At 44.1% G+C, this 17602-nt stretch overlaps 1 protein-coding gene across 18 annotated transcripts in view; it reads right to left on the reverse strand.

Annotated features, from left to right (window-relative positions):
* STAU2 (staufen double-stranded RNA binding protein 2) overlaps window positions 1-17602 on the reverse strand; it is a 256673-nt gene that overhangs the window by 159780 nt on the left and 79291 nt on the right. For all 18 annotated transcript variants that reach the window (XR_006103436.1, XR_006103437.1, XR_006103438.1 and 15 more), the window contains 3 exons: window positions 14399-14536; window positions 10691-10822; window positions 1745-1805 (listed from right to left, as the gene is read on the reverse strand). Coding sequence is in view for 14 of the 18 variants with exons in the window: in XM_042462315.1 (XP_042318249.1) it covers window positions 1745-1805; window positions 10691-10822; window positions 14399-14536 (331 nt within the window). In the remaining 4 variants the exon portion in view is untranslated. The remainder of the gene's footprint in view (window positions 1-1744; window positions 1806-10690; window positions 10823-14398; window positions 14537-17602) is intronic.

A 17602-nucleotide genomic window follows, 5' to 3' on the forward strand; every position in this document is an offset into this window, starting at 1 on the left:
CAATTGAAATGATACAGTCCTAACAGACAGTATCAACTTCAGTGTTAACTAAAATATGCCAACAAATATGGAAAACAAAATGGTGGCCAACAGACTGGAAATGTTCAATATTCATCCCCATCCACAAAATACCAGACATAAAAGACTGCAGCAATTATAGGAACATAGCATTAATTTCCCATGCAAGTAAAATTATACTTAAAATTCTGCATCATAGACTCCAATCATATGTGGAGAGAGAAATCCCAGAGGTGCAAGTGGGGTTCAGGAAAGTAGAGACACTAGGGATAATACAGCGAACACACAATGGCTAGTGGAGTGCATCAAGGCATTCCAAAAGAAAATCAGCATGTGCTTTATAGATTATAGCAAAGCCTTTGGCTGCACAGATCATGAAAAGCTATGGAACATTCTTTTTTAAAAAAATTAAATTTTATTAGTTTAAAAGAAAAAACACAGTGTATTAATTTACATATATACATCTTTCTATATTACAGCTATATGTTCATTTTGTATAAATCGGCTATTCCAAATAAATATATTAAGCATTTATGTTGACAATATTAATCTTCTAATAGGAAATGACATGGGAGTGCCAGTACATTTGATAGTCCTGAAGAGAAATCTGTGCTTAGAACAAGAGGCAACTGATAGAATACAATGTGGAGAAACAGAATGGTTCCGAATTAGGAAAGGGGTCAGGCAAGGCTGAATATGATCCCCCTACTTGTTCAATTTGTATGCAGAAAATATCATATGAAGAGCAGGTTTTGTCTCAAAGGAGTAAGAGTAAAGATAGGAGGAAAGAACATTAACAATTTAAATTATGTGGGAAGGCACCATACTTAGTTCTAACTGAACTAAAAATATCATGGACTTGCAAAGGAAATAGCACTTTACATTTCTATACAGCTTCATAGTGAACTAAGCGCTCTCTCAGCAGTTTACAATGTGTCAGACTTGGAACAATTACTAAGGATGGTCAAGGAAGAAAGTGCAAAGGCAAGAAGAAAGTGCAGTGGTATTTCTTCAGTGTCTAAAACCCTCTTCCTGTTTTATATCCATCAGACATTATTTCAGTCATTTTAGAGTTCAAGTCTGAATTCTCATTAGAAGCCAAAATGAATAAATTGAAGCTACTGTATTTTGAGCAACATGATTCATTGGAAAAGATAATGCTTAGTAAAATAGAAGGCAACAAGAAAAGAGGAAGACTCTATTACAGATGGATTGATTCAATTCCTATGTTTTGCAAGATCTGAGAAGGGCTATTGATTATTGAGGCTCCTGGCAGTCTCATTCATGGGTTTCAAACAGCAAAGTTGTTAGTTGAAGCTGATGTAGCAATGAACAACAATTACAACAGCAGCAGCAACAAGGTCAGCCACAGTGAAGGCAGAATAAATACATTAATCAAAGTAAACATAATTGATCATTTGGCACAGTACATAATGTATTTTAAATGAGAAAAGAAAATGTTCTAAGATATCATTTAACAAGCAAAACAAAGCTGCAGCTTTCTACACTAGATGGTGTATCTATATCTATTATCTATATATCACTCCTCCAAAGCCTGACACACATCCCCAACATATATTACTAAATTAAACTTGTGCTGAATGGGGTCTAGCTCACTGTAAGTAAACTTACATTATGCTCTAGCATTTTAAAATAATGGTGTTAGATCAAGAAAATGCTAAGCAGAAGGTTAGAGAAAAACAAAGATTAATGAAGTAGTACTTACTGTTACTTGTTGGTTCAGGATATCCAACATTTTGGCCATTCCAACTCTTGATCTCTCCTGACTGACAAACAAAAACAGAAGAGACTTAGTAAAACATGGAAATGCTATGAAAAAATATTAAAAGGTACACAGGAGATATGTACAGTAAAGTTGTAACATTTAATCAACAAGATGAACCCATGGCAGAAAAGATAAAGTACTAATAAAGCACAGAGGTTCTAGGTCATAAGGATAAAGAACTAGAGGAAATGAAACATAAGCCGACAGAATACAAAAATGTAAGAACAGCCGTGCATGATCATACTAAAGGTATGTCTAGTCTAGCATTTTATTCCTTTCCACAAACAGGTCCTGAAGACACAACACTCCTGTCATTTCTCCACAGCGACTGGTACTCAGAACACTCTGAAGGTCCTATATGCAGCCATCATTACAACAGACCTTCCTTCTATAAACTAGCCTAATGCTCATGTAACATAATGATAATCACTACACTGTGTGATAACACATTTAATCAATTTATTATGTACTGCAGGAAATACTATATATTGGCTCTCCTGAGTTTTCTGCCAATAAGTTTCATTGGATGACTCTCCCTTGTAATTTAATGTTTTGATCATTTATTGTTGCTTTTCATTCTTTTATGATTCTGTTGTATTTTAAAATTTCATCAGTTATACACTGTTGTGTAGTTTTTATAAAATACTGGCATACAAAGAAAATAAACATTAAAGAGGGAGAAAAACCTCCTTCTACTTTCCTATTCAAAACCATGGCTTGTTATAAAACTCCCTTATGCTTCCCCCTTTTTCTAAAATAGAATAATAATACTGTTTATTTATAGCCCGCTTTTCCAAAGAGATCAAAGCGGGTTACAACAAAGATACTACACAATGTACAAATTTACAAACAGCATCCACATAAAAAATCGATGACAATACATCAGAGTATTAAAAACAAGATAAAAATGATAAGGTTAAAAACCACAACAATAACTAGCTTAAAATGCTAGTGTAACGGGGAGAGAGTAGAAATCACAGCGTCTGGGGGAAAGCCTGTTGGAAGAGGAAGGTCTTCAGCTTCTTCCTGAACAGGTCAAGGGAGGTAACCGAGCGGAGCTCACCGGGAAAAGAGTTCCAAAGCTGCGGGGCCGAGTTGGAAAACACCCTCTGTGCAGTCACGGTGTACTTCGTATCAGGAACCCTCAACAATTGCTTCCCGGCCGATCAGAGAGTGCGGGTTGGATTATATGGGGAGTGGCGGTCCTCCAAGTACCCTGGGTCCAAGCCATTTAGGGCTTTATAGGTAATAATTGGGCTCGGAAGCGAATGGGCAGCCAATGAAGATCTTGCAAAAGGACAGGTTGCTTACCTGTAACAGTATTTCTTCGAGTGGTCATCTGCGAATACATACAAATGGGTTTCACTGCGCCTGCGCAGTGCTGCTCGGAACCTACTGGAATCACTGGGCAGAGTTAACTCTGCAACATATTGAAACTTTTTGGTGGTAACTCCGCCCACCCGTTATAAGGCCCCTGCCTTCCCGCTCTTTCCCCAGTTCCGTAATTTTTCCGCCAAGCAGGCGATGGAAAGAGCCAATGTGAGCAGGACACTGAGGGGACGGACGGGTGGGATTTGTATGTATTCGCAGATGACCACTCGAAGAAATATTGTTACAGGTAAGCAACCTGTCCTTCTTCTTCGTGGTCTCTGCGAATCATACAAATGGGTTTAGACTGACAAGCTAAGGTATGCGGCGGAGGGAGTGTCCTGAGACCAAAGCTATGGTGAACCAAGGGTATATTTATTACAATAAAAACACCTTGAACCATAAAAGAGTCAGTCCTTTTTGTTCATGTACAGATCAAATAGCAATAACGTTGCTAAACCTGAGGAGGGAACAGAGGTCATGCAAGACCGGTCCCCTAGAACTTGTGCAAACCAACATTCAACAAATGTAAACAGTGTCAACTGTATAACACAAACATCAGTAGTGCAATCAATGCAACCCTGAAACAAACACAGCTCTCCCGAAAGCTGCGTCTCGGATGGCCCTGGTGTCCAACCTATAATGTTTGATAAAAGTTAAAGGTTGGGACCAGATGGCAGCCCTGCAGACATCCTCCAAAGGAATCCCCGACAGGAATGCAGAGGATGCTGCCATTGACCTTGTGGAATGGGACCGAACCCTGCCAGGGAGAGGCTTGCCTAACAGTTCATAGCAGAGGTGGATGGTACCAGCCACCCATTTGGACAACCTCTGCGCAGACACAGGCAATCCCTTCTTCGGTTCCGAGTAGCATTGGAAAAGTCTCTCGGACCGACTGGAGGCAGCAGTTCTGTCCAGGTAAAATGCCAGTGCTCTCCTGACATCAAGAGAGTGTAGGCGTCGCTCCTCATCCGACGTCGGGTTGGATGCGAGAGTGGGCAACACTATGTCCTGGCACATGTGGAAAGCAGACACAACCTTCGGCAAGAAGGTGATGTCCGTACGGAGGACCACTTTGTCCTTGTGGAACCTCAAGAATGGCTGGTCCCTCCGTAAAGCACAGAGTTCACCCGCACGGCGGGCAGAGGTGATGGCCACAAGAAAGGCGGTTTTCCAAGTCAATAGTCTCAAGTCCGCTGTGGCCATCGGTTCAAAGGGCTTGGATTGGAGGGCGGACAGTACCGACTCCAAGCTGCAAGCCGGCGTTGGTACCGACACAGGAGGATAAAGGTTGGCACAACCCTTCAGTAACCCCTTCACCAAGGGGTCTTTGAAGAAAGAAACCCTCCCCCCGAACTGGTATTTGGCACAGATGGCAGTCAGATAGCATTTGATAGATGTGAGGGACAGCCCTCCATCCAAAAGTGCCATCAAAAACTCCAGCACCACTGGAGTGGACACCTGTGCAGGAGACAAGCCCTTTTGGTCAAGGAAGAGGCAAAATCTCCTCCATTTTAGGGCATAAGAGCGCTGGGTGGAAGGTTTCCTCGCAGCCAGGATCACCGTCCTCACTGCCTCTGGCAAGGCAGTCAGGGCCGAATCCTCCAGGCTACCAACGGCAGGCTCTCGATGTCCGGGTGGAGAATCCGTCCGTCCTGGATCGACAGCAGGTCCGGGCGAGGATCGAGACGGAGGAAGAATCTCCTGGAGAGGTGGAGAAGGGATGCGAACCACGGCTGTCTCGGCCACCACGGGGTGATCAGGATCGCATGCGAGCGGTCCGTTGTCATCTTGGACACCACCCTGATGATGAGAGGGAACGGAGGGAAGGCGTAGAGGAGTTCCCCCGTCCAGAGGAAAGCGAATGCGTCTCCGAGGGATCCGTCCGATCGCTTCCTGGAGCAGAACTGGGGACAGTGGCTGTTCCACCTGGTCGCGAAGAGGTCGATCTGGGGGGTTCCCCACCGATCGAAGAGGTCGCTGACCGTCTCGGGATGGAGCCTCCACTCGTGGCACACCGATGGAGATCTGCTGAGGCGGTCTGCCAATTCGTTGTCCTCCCCGGGAAGGTGAATCGCCTGGAGGAGGACGCGCCTCTGGATGCACCAGTCCCAGATGCGGAGCGTGAGGCCGAGCAGGGTCCTGGATCTGGTACCACCTTGTTTGTTGATGTAGTACATCACGGTGGTGTTGTCCGTCCTCAGGAGGACCACTCTTCCTGTGACAGCAAACTCGAACGCCCTCAAAGCCTTCTCCACTGCGAGCATCTCCAAAGCGTTGATGTGGAGGAGCTTGTCTTGTGCAGACCACCTGTCCTTGACGACGAGGTCGAGCAGGTGGGCGCCCCATCCCTCCAGGGATGCATCTGTTGTCAGAGTCAGTTGTGCCTGGGGCTGATGAAAGGGCATCCCGGTGCAGACGTTGGAGCTGTCTAGCCACCATCTGAGGGAAGCGGCCACCGGTCTCGGTACCGTGAGCCACTTTGAAGGAGGGTCCTCCAACGGAGAGAAGACGGAGAGGAACCAGGATTGGAGAGGTCGAAGACGAAGCCTTGCCCAGGGGGTGACGAATGTCGTCGATGCCATGTGGCCCAGGGCGACTTGAACGTCTCTGGCTCTCACCCTTCTGTGGGAGATGCACGGCCTGAGGGACGTTGTCAGGGCCTGAAACCGGTCCGGAGGGAGGAAGGCTAGGCAGTTTTCGGAGTCGAGGATGGCCCCGATGAACTTGACCTGTCTGGTCGGTGTGAAGTGGGACTTTTCCCTGTTGACGACCAGCCCGAGGGAGTCCAAAAGGCGCAAGGCGAAGGAGACTGGCTCCTGCAGCTTGCCTTGGGATTCGGCTGCAAACAGCCAGTCGTCCAGGTAGGGAAAGACCATGAAGCGCTTCTGATGAAGGTATGCCACCACCGGTGCCATGCACTTTGTGAAGACTCGTGGAGCCGTGGCCAAGCCGAAAGGAAGCACGTTGTAGTGGTACGCGGTGGAGCCGACAGCGAAGGCGAGGAATCTCCGATGGGACTCTCGGATCCCGATGTGGAAGTAGGCGTCCTTCAGGTCGACGGTCGCGAACCACAGGCCCTGGTGAAGCAGAGGCAGAATGGAAGCCAAGGTTACCATTCGAAAGCGACAGTAATCAAGGAACAAGTTCAATTGTCTCAAGTCCAGGATGGGCCTGATGCCCCCATCCGCTTTAGGTACCGTGAAGTACCTGGAGAAAAAGGCCCGAGGGCATTGATCGGGCGGCAAAGGGGAGATTGCCCCTTTACCAAGCAAGGTGCGCACTTCGTCGAGAAGGGTGTCCGAGGGGGGAGTGGACATGAAGGCTCCAGTTGGCGGGAGCTCTTGGAACTCGAGGGCATAACCCCTACGGACGATGCTGAGAACCCACGAGTCCGATGTTATGGAGGCCCAGATGTTAACAAAGGGCCTCAGAATGTCCAAAAAGAAGAGGGGTGAAGGAGAGACGAAGCGTGCTGCGTCCCTTCAGGCTCTCTTCTTCCCCTGGTCGGTGTCCTGCCAGCGGGACTTGCGGTACCGAGGCGGGAAGTTGCGGCGGCCAGAGGAGGAGGAAGACTGCGAGGGGAAGCGGTGTCTCTGGGAGCCCTGCTGCTGGGACTGCCGATCCCGGGGGAAGGTCCCCTGTGACTGACCTTGCGGCTGCCACGGGCGCTGACGCTTCCGGAATGGAGAAGCCGGTGCCGAGGACATGCCGTGCTTCTTCGCCGCCGCCTTCATCCTGAACTTGCGGTTCAGGCGGTCGTCAGTCTCGGCGTGGAAGAGCCCGGTACCGTCGAGCGGCATGTCCTCGATGGCCGCCCTGACCGTGGGGTTGAGGTCGGAGGCCCTCAACCAGGCGTGGCGTCGAAGTGCCATGGATGCCGACATGGCCCTCCCCGAACAGTCCGCCATATTCCTGGAAGTGGTGATGAGCCAACTTCCAATGGAATGGGCCTCGTCCCTGATCTCCACCAGCTGCCTCTGGATGTCATCTGGGACGTCCGGGACAAGGGGGGAGATCCGTTCCATGAGGGTCTGGATGTAGGCCCCCATGCAGGCGGTGTAGTTGGCAGCCTTGACCCCAAGAGCCGATGCCGAGTACGCCTTCTTGGCCAGTCCGTCCACCTTCTTCGCCTCCCGGTCGACAGGGGAGGTGGCCTGCTTCGGGACGAAGCTGTGTTGGGCTCCTTCTACGATGGCAGAGTTCGGCCTGGGGTGGTCGGCCAACCAAGGGCAACTCGCCGGGGAGACTCTATAGAGCGACTCCACCTTGCGGGAGGGCGCCGACAGGGTGGCCGGGGAGTCCCAGGACCTCTTCACGATGGTCTGGAGCGAGGGAAGGAGAGGCAGGCAAGGCGGAGTAGGCACTCGTCCGTGCACCCAACGCTCTACCGGGTCCTCGGCGTCGTCCTCCGCGGAAGCGAGCTCGATGTCGAGGGCCCTCGCCATTTTGACGACGTGCTCGGTAAAGGACCGGACGTCGTCCGATGGGGAAGACGGCTCTGGGTTGTACATCCTCTGGGGGGAGGCCGGGTCCGAGAGGACATCCTCGTCCGAGGGTGCCTCAGAAGGAAGCAGCGGCTCGTCTTCGGAGTCCAGGTCGGAGGAGAGAGGGTCCGTCACTCTGACCTGGGATCTCGGTCGGGTTGGAGCGAGGTCGGCTGAAGACCGGGAGCGCCTGCGGGGTGAAGACGGCGACCTCTCGTAGACCGACACGGTCGGGACCGATCTGGACGGGGTGGCCCCGTCTACGGGATGGGGGTTCAGCCTGGTGAACTCCCTCAAAGCTCTGTCCTCCGACACAGACACATAGTACCGGCGCGACTGCGTGTCAAAGAAGAGGTCGGGAATGTCATGCCCACGGGGTTGATCTTCCTCATCATCAGTTGCCGGGTGGGAGGGCGACCGGTGCTCTGGGGAGCGAGGGAGAGCGGTGTCGTCCGTCCCGTGGACAAAGTCCATGGTGGGCAGAGGCAGTGGAGTGTCCGGTACCGGGGTCCCCCGGTGTACCGGCGTCGGCTCCGGGTCGCGGGGAGCTGCCGAAGCGGAAGCGCGGGCCTGTTTGGACGGAGAGCGCTTCTTGTCCTTTGCCTTCGGTGGATCGGTGGCGGTCCGATCCTTGGAGGGTTTGGACTTCTTCGGGGCAGGGTCACGACCGGGTTTGTCGTGGTGCCTCTTCTTCCCAGGCCTGGGAAGCTCCTCCGCTGGGAAGAATGGATTGTCCGGGAGGTCGAGGAGGACAGCGGCCGCTGCCGACGACGAAGGCCTTGGGGACTTTTCCCCTTCCACAGGCTCAGCCAGCTCCTTAGGCTTTGGGGCATGGCGCGATGCCTTGGATGCCTTGGAGGATGAAGGCGAAGCTAGGTGGACCTCCGGCTCGGTGGCCTTCTTCGGACGCGAGCCCTCCGATTTTCCCGCCGGTTTGGAGGTTGGCTCGGTACCCTCAGTCCCCGACGACTTGTGGGGGCGCTTGGAGGGTTTGTCAGTGGCACTGGGCGGTTTGGAGCCACGGGCCACATCGGAGGTGGTGGAAGGGGTCCCGGACGGGACACACACCACGCTGGGGACGGCGGCTCTCCCAGATCCGACGCTGGACACACTGGCCCGAGAAGATGAGGTGGGGGGCGCCGAAGGCGGGACAGAAGATGACCGCGAGCCTCCCTCTTGCACCTTCCCCAGGGCAATCGCCGAAGTGAGCCGGGACTCACGGTTTTTCCGGGCCTGGGACGAGAGGGATCTGCAGAGCAGGCAGGCCTTGGTGTCATGGTTCTTGCCCAGGCACAGCAAGCAGGAGGAGTGCGGGTCCTGAACGGGCACCTTGCCCCCGCAAATGTCGCACTTCTTGAAAGGTGCAGGCATTTTCGAGGTCGTCAAAGCCAGAGGAGAATCCGAAAACGAGGTCAACAGTCCGAAAGTCCGAAGTTACCAGGGGCGGGAGACAAAGAATGGTCAAGAGTACAGTCCGAGGTCAAAAAACGGAAGTGATTCCAAGCAAGCGAAGCAAGCGAAAGTTCCCTGAAGCAGCTAGCGCGGCGGAAAAAAGGAACTGGGGAAAGAGCGGGAAGGCAGGGGCCTTATAACGGGTGGGCGGAGTTACCGCCAAAAAGTTTCAATATGTTGCAGAGTTAACTCTGCCCAGTGATTCCAGTAGGTTCCGAGCAGCACTTCGCAGGCGCAGTGAAACCCATTTGTATGATTTGCAGAGACCACGAAGAAGAATAAATGTTATGTGGCTAGTCCTGGAGCATCCAGTGACTAACCAAGCTGACTCTTGTTCTTGTAGTTTTATCCCAGATTGATTGATTGAAGAGTTTTTTAATTTACAAAAGAGGAGCCTCTGATTAGAAATACCAGAAGAAATGTTTTTTTAAAAATACATTATTCTTGCAAAATTACTAATGAAAACTACAGATGGCAATCACCATCTCTCACATAGTTTTTCTAAGGTTATGCCTCCTATCATCATTTTCAGCACTGAAAACAAAGAATGCATGGTTTTTCCTTTCAGAACAATTACATGATATATCTACTCAAAGAAATCTATGCATTTGCAACAGAAAATCTTCTCAGAAGCTCTCCAGGCTACAGTTATCACTATCTGACCTTCCACAAGACTTTGGATGATTCCTTTTATTATCTTTTCTTACAAGATTTTGGCAAAATGCTGTACAATAACAGAAGGAAGGCTAAAGGAAGGCCCTCAGAACCCAAAATAAGGTGAATGTCTCCATGGCATGAAATACAGAAGAATTATGAACTTCCCAGATGCTTGGCCCTTAGGAAGCAAATATTTAAAGGTAAAGGTTTCCCTTTGACAAGAGTGTCTAGTCATGTCTGTCCATTTACCGTAGTCTAGTCAAGTAGGGTGTGGTGCTCATGTCCATTACTCAGTCAAACAACGACTCACGTGGCCAGCATGACTGCATGGAAAACTGTTACCTTCCCACCAAAGTAGCACCTATTTATCTACTTGCACTTTTACATGCTTTCGAGCTGCTAGATTGGCAGAAGCTGGGAGAGGAGCTCATTCTGTCCCATGGCACTTGGGCCTTGAACTGCTGACCTGCCAATCTTGCAATCATCAGAGTCAGTGTCTTAACCACTGAGCCACCATGTACCAAGCAAATATTACACCTCTACAAAACTCATGTAGGGTGTGTGGGTACTTTTATAGGGACCCCAAATAATTGTCTTGGAGGACAACATACAGAACCTACTCTTAAAATAGGACACATTGTGCCAAAGTGGAATAAATACAGATGAGTTCACAGAGAATTAAAAAATAAGTATTTGCCTGAAACTGAGGTCATGTAACTACATTTTGCCTTTGCTCAAATTAATGCAACCACGTTTAGGTCACCGAAAATGACAGCTAAATATAGGAACAACAAGGTTTTTTTACAGGGAGCAGTGTTATTGGCAGCAATAAGATTAGATAATCAAGGTCTTATACTGCCAAAGAATAATGGATTAAGGGAGTCTGGTGCATTTTTTCTTCTGTAGTAATTTAAATTCTTACCTTTTCTGGCTGCTCTTGAAGTGGAGAAGAGGCTTTATAGCCAAGCTGTAGCAACATAGCTTCTGCTGCATTTCTTTTTGCTATTTTTTTGTTTGGACCTGTTCCTGATGTAATATCATTTCCTACTTTAATCTAGCAAAATGGAAAACAAAGTATGAATGTTCAAACATGGATACACTACGTAATACTATTGACCACTTAGTTTTTGCTTGTTTAGCCACAAGCTAATACAAAGCTGCAGATTTGTTTGTTTTGCATGTGCAGTTATTTGTTATATGACTGTATGCTTCTTAATTGTGATTCCAGAGCAAATTACACTTCTCAAATCAGAAAGAAGTCAAGGAATTGTGGTGGTAGTCTGAGATTAGGGAGAAGAGACAGTATAATAATATACATATGTATGAAAACAGATCTGAAGATTCTGAGTGACACAGAGCTAAGAACATATATTTGAAGTTCTCATCCTATTTTTTTTTTAATTCAGCTAGTGTGGAATAGCAAATAAACTTTTAGGCTCAGACAAAAGAAATGTGTTCAAATATCTGTTCAAGTGAGGATGTTTGTAGCCCTGTTCAGATGTTCCTTCTGCATACATTTAAAAATCATATGAAGTGGCACTGGGCATGCTGGCAAACTCTACCTGTCCAGCATCACCTTTCCTTTGCAGTCCTCCACTAGCTGAAGGGGAAACATATGATGTGAGAAGTCTCCATCACTTGTGGAATCCCCTCCCATTTGATTAAAATCCTTGAAGATCAGAGTTCTCAATCATGTAAGAATGAGTAGGGGGGGGGGGAATCCCTATTTGACAACTTCTTTTGCACCGTATACAGCAGTGTACAAATGGGGGAAGGTGATGTACCAAGGAGGCATGACTTTCCAATATTTCCCCTCCTTCTGTGTGAAGAAATAGAATGCCTGAAGAGGGCTTGTCTCAACTTACTACACAGCAGTTATGTAGATAAAAATGGGAGGAAAATTAGAGAAAAAATAGTATCAAGTCCCATTCTAGAATTTGTATTAATGTGATGGATGTTCTCAAAAGTATAGTTTGCGTGGATGAAAATGCAGTTGTTTTCTGTGAATAACACATTCATTTATTTTTTAAAAAATAAGCAAAAATACCCTTTTTCTGTTAAAACTGAGAATCTACTGTATGTCATAATTTAGGAAAATAGTGTATTTTTACATAAATTATTGAAACATTGTGAAATCATAAATATAATCAAACAGAATATCAAGTCATGAGCTTTTCAGCAAATGAATTGCTAGGAAATGAACACTGCACTTGTATACATACCCACCCAAGAGGAAGTCCCACAGAACTCAATATAGGTATCTATGAGTAGACATGTATAAGATTGCACCATAAATGTTTTTGGTAAACTATAATGAGGTGAAAATTCATTGCATGATGAATGAACTGCTATTTCTCAGGCTGCAAAGAAGCTTTAGGTATTATTGTAACCTCTATCAAGGACTAAACGTCTGACTACAAAGAAAGGGCTTTCCAAAATTAACTTGGGAACAGAACATCGTCTAATGTCATCAGAGATTTTCCTCTGTTTATCTAACGGTCAGCATAAGTAATGGATCCATTTCATCACATCTAAACTTGCTCTTTCTGTGACAGATAAAAATGAACATATTATCTCTGGATACTTTACTTCCACATTCAATTAAGACAAATGAAAACATGGTTTAAAACTTTATACAAAAGACATTTAACTCTGATAAGTTTTTGACAGCCATAATAAATCTACTGGGTCTTTGTCTAATGTGACATGATCTTTTGTGTGAACATTTTGGAAAGAGTATCATATGACTTAGCTATAAAGTTTATTTATAACCACTAAAATAAATGAACTAAAAGCAAAAGCATTCAAGTAAGTGAAGTATTTTAAGTCTTGAAGATTTTAATGAGAGAAATTCAAACATATGCTTAATTTCCCCATTGAAATTGACAGAACCCAAGAGTGCTAAACTTTGCCTGGATTATGTCCTCAGAGCCACAGAAAAGGTTCTCTCAATATGACATGTAGCTTTGTAAATTGTTTTTATTTAAATAATTATTGGTGCAGGAGTTGACCAATTCTTGCTGGGAAAGCAACACAAACAGAGGGAAAGCTTATCACTTCAGTCCTCCACCATGACTGAAATGGAAATTGCCCCACCTCACATCACTCCTATGTGGCTTATTTATGAAAAACATATTTCTGATACCAGCTGGAATAAAAGAACACTTTTTTGTTAGAATGAAAAGAAGGAAAAGGGGGGAGATGATGATGAAGATGAAGACTGGATTCTAACTGATGTCCTATTGACAGGAGTTCTATTTACAGGAAGTGCCTGTTGGAAAATAGGGAGACAGAATTTCCAGTGATTTATCTTCTAACTTCTTGTTCTCTGTACCCTTAAAAATCTGTTCCAGGGACTTGGGGAACTCCAATAGTATTCTTAACTAGTGGTGCATTTCAGAATTGCAGAGACATCTGCTATTTTTTTTTTTAAAAAATCCCCTCAGTCAACATTATAGAATAATTTTTATTTGGAAAACGTGGGGGGAGGGGAGTCCTATCTTTTGCTTTTTATAGATATATATACATAACAGAAGTGCACCTTAATGGGAAAAACAGGGGAAGAAATCAAATTTATTCTCTAAAATATACAAGCTGAGTAATTTGTTTTTAGTCCCAATATTCAAAATAAAATTGTTGGCAAAGGTAGGTTTAAGCAGGGGCATGAGATTTTAAAAATATTTTTTCAAAAGGAGACACTGGTTTAAGAAAGAGCTGCTCAAGGACAGGCTTCCACTGTCTCAGGATCCTTTCCATAGACATGAAGAAGAGAACTCATCCCATCATCATGAACAAATCAACAAAAATCACTAATGCTATACAAATGCTTATATATTACTATATTTCCAGATACTTCATATATATAAAGTGTGTGCTGATACAGTGCGGACACAAAACCAAAAATAAAAATAATTGTTGGAAGTTTGTACATGCACAGTTTTTAGCCCTATTTATTTATCTTATAGTTCTAATCTTATTTAGAATATCCACTGAGGTGAGACTTATTGATGAGTAAATATAAGGCAATGTTTAAAATATTTGAAAAACAACAACAACTGTATTTCTGGATGTTTATACTATTTATACCAAAACTATAACATTTGTTATACCAATATTAACTACATTATGGTTTGTCTCTGCAATTCATCTTTTTAAGGATACTGTAGCTGAATAGGTACAAACAAATAAATGAAATACATGAGACAACTGATAATTAATAATGATAAAGACTTGCCCAAGGTTGCCCTGTGGGTTTCTATGGCTGAGTGGGGATTTGAAACCTGGTCTCCAGAATCCTAGTCCAAGATTCTATCATTATACCATGCTGGCTTTCATAATTACATAACTACAGGGAACAAATTTCACATAAAAGATGGGTGATATGTTTGTTACAACTGGCTGAATATTTGCAGCCGGGGAAAAACCTGATACCTTTACTTCTTGTGATTTGAACATAATTTCATAAAACGAAAAAGATTCATACCCTATTACTATTTGCTTCTTAAGCTTGCATAGGAAGAACAAGTAATTAAATGAGTATGCTCCTTGGATTTATCTACCCCCCCCCCCCCTTACCCGCCCCAGAAAAAAAATTAAAATACTCATTTGGAAAATAACAACTTGGGGGTACCTGCATAACAAACTCCCGGCGACGAGGCATTCCTTTTTCAGAAAGAAGAAGATACTCTGGTTCCTTTTCTCGTTTGGCTTGCTGAATCTGAGCCAGACGGCTGATGGGGTTCATTCCTTGACCATATTCTGGTCCAGTCTAAAGTAAATTGGAAATGAAGTAGGGATGTTTGTTGCCATGCCTCATGAAGACTTATAAAATATAACTCCTTAATAACAAGGTTTCTCACTAGTTCCACTTCTGCCATTAAATGTTTGCATCCAAGTGGCGACTCCTGAAAGAATTACTACAGAAGACATAACTAGAAAACACAGTCCCACAAGGGACATCTAGTGCACAACTCGCTTACAGACTTGTTTATTTCTTTGTGAGCAATACTATCATACTATATTGGAACAATCACAGAATTCAGTAACATACACATCAGACAAGAAAGACATTAGAGAATCTAGGTAAAAATGGATTCCTGGGAAGTTAAGCTGCAAATAGTGTCTAAGGCATGCCTCACCAGGATCTTCACTAAAAAGCTAGAGAGGAAATGTAATTAAATGAATCCACCACTGGTACTCGGTACTCACCATCACTGACTTGGCAACTGCAGATCTTCATGTAATTTTTGGGGAGGAAATATACAGAGTAACTCACTTGGCACAGCATGGTAGCTAAAGCAACAGCCTCCCTCCCAAGGCGCAAGTCCTGAGTTAACTGATTTATAGTACTTTGTTCACATACTCCTTTTTCAAAGTCCACTAAAACGTGGTCAAAACAATTACAGAACCACTTTTCCAAGTTATTTCTCATAGCAGATTTCCATACTTAGTGTAATTTCCTAGCTTTGCACCAAGAAAAAGGACTTTCTTGTTCCTGGATTCCTGTGTTTTTTTTTCTTTTCAAAAAATGATCTACATTTAAACCCATTTAATTGATCTACATTTGAATGCAGTCTGGGATACATTTGGTCTGATATGCTTTATCCATTTAAATCATTGCAACAATTCTGTGGGTTTAGTCAATTTTACTGGACCATTTATACAGAAGGGAAAGGAGAAAGGTCAGAGAGATCAAATTTCCTAACATTACACAATAAGACAAGATTGAAAGATAGGTTGACACCCATCCCTCCACCCCTAGAGAGTCTATATAAAGTATCCCCCATGACAAATTAAGTGTAAGGAAAATGCTTGCTTGGAGCAGATGGCTATCAACACTGATAGCAAAGAAATGTAAGATGGGAGTAAGATGTGCAGGGAAATTAAGAAACATACTATGCATTTAGGTCTTATGCTACAATGGTAAAGAAGAATTTATAAGTGAAATATACATAAAGTTTGCATTAAAAAGTGAGACATATTCACTGATCTGCACAGCAACTAAACCAAAGTTGTTAAATTTAAACCACTTAATCATTTAAATTTACTGTGTTTGGGTACAGGCCATTATGCTATAAAATATTAAAAAGCAGTAAAAACTGTGCACAGACACAAACACACACACAATTTCTCTCTTCAGTAACATAGGTTATCTTTGTTATTGTTGTCGGCCAACAAGTCATTTCTGACTTATGGCAACTCTAAGGCAAACCTATCATTGGATTTTGTTGGAAAGACTTTGTTCAGAGGGGGTTTGCCTTTGCTGTCCTCTGAAGCTGAGAAACTATGACTTGCCCAAGGTCACCCAATGACTGAATGGGGATTCAGCCCCTGATTTCAAGAGTCATAGTCCAACACTCAAACCACTACATCATGCTGTAAATCATGAATACAATTAATATGATAGGTAAAGTACATATAAACAAAAGAATAACAATGATGTCAACATTGAAAATCTTTCTTTATGGTGCAAACAATTATTTTATTAATATGGGTTATTTCATAGCAATATATTATAATCTACTCATATAAATGATTTGTGCAGTAAATTGAAGATTCATGTATCCCATCAACTTCAGTAAACCTAAATAAGCTTAAAGTGAATACATTGGGCTTTTTTAAAAATTGTAATTCATTGCTAAAAACGCTGGAGTTCTGGAAGATCAAGGTTTGTGTTGCCCTGATGAATGTGACTTAAGAAGGTGTGAGGAAATATCACTCATGGTCAAATAGTTTTAACTGCTTTAATACATAATTATTTTCATCCTGACCCACCCCCTACCAATTCCAATAAAATAAAATGAAAGAAAGGAAGGACACTTACATAATCTATTGCAAAGATGACAGACTAAAGAGATTTTTTATGATGCTGAGCCTAAGTGGTAATGTTTCACAAATTATATAGGGCTTGGCATATGGCTGACTTGTACAACACCTGAGTTCGATCAGATTTAATGCAGATAAGCTAACTCTAGCCTACCCACCCCCAAACTTTTAGGAGGAATTTCAGATGAATACACAGATCAGGAGGACCAGCCCTCAAGACTGAAGCTCGTGAATCCTACAAGCAGCAATAAATCCACTGCCACCAGGAATAAACACTCCATTTAAGAAATCTGAGCTCACAGGAATTTAGGAGGCTCAGAAAGAAGCTTCATTAAAGTTCTGGAAAGCAAACTAATATCCTGTAACAGAAAAAAAACCAGTTTTGATGGATGGGTGGGTTACAATTCAAAAGCTCTTATAGACAGGATAATTGTAAGGCAACCAGAACCTGGCATTTCAGTAGATTCTTCAAAATCAAAAGGTTACAGCAGAAAACATCTAAATAGTGATTCCTTTAAAGTGTGAGCAAAGAAATCCATCTGAAATTCATTGAAATTTGAGTAGGTCTTAAGATTTGCTCAAGTAACAATGGCTAATACAATTAAGAATTTTGTGAGTTTACATTACTTTTAAGCTCAAACACCCTTATTTCCAAGACAAGGAAGTGACCTTTCAGAATGAAGTATGGAAATCTGATAAATATCAGTATTAAAAAGCCACTTTGTCTCCTCATTAATGCAGATTTATGCTCTCCTCTTCTGTAGTGTAGAGACAGGTATTGATCTTTCCTCATCTCAATGACTGAGGAGGAAGGAACCATAGCTTAATGGTAGATTACATATGCTTTTCAATCTTTGGGCCGGCACAGACAGGCCAAAATAAAGCTGCTTTGGGTCACTTTGGAGGTATGCTGTTTCAATGATGCAGTCCTAAGGACTAGAGCACAGCTTTGGTGCAACTTCTGGCCTCTTAGGACACATGCATCATTGAAACAGCATACCTCCAAAGT

Source organism: Sceloporus undulatus, chromosome 4 (assembly GCF_019175285.1).
Source record: "Sceloporus undulatus isolate JIND9_A2432 ecotype Alabama chromosome 4, SceUnd_v1.1, whole genome shotgun sequence".
NCBI classification, from domain to species: Eukaryota; Metazoa; Chordata; class Lepidosauria; order Squamata; family Phrynosomatidae; genus Sceloporus; species Sceloporus undulatus.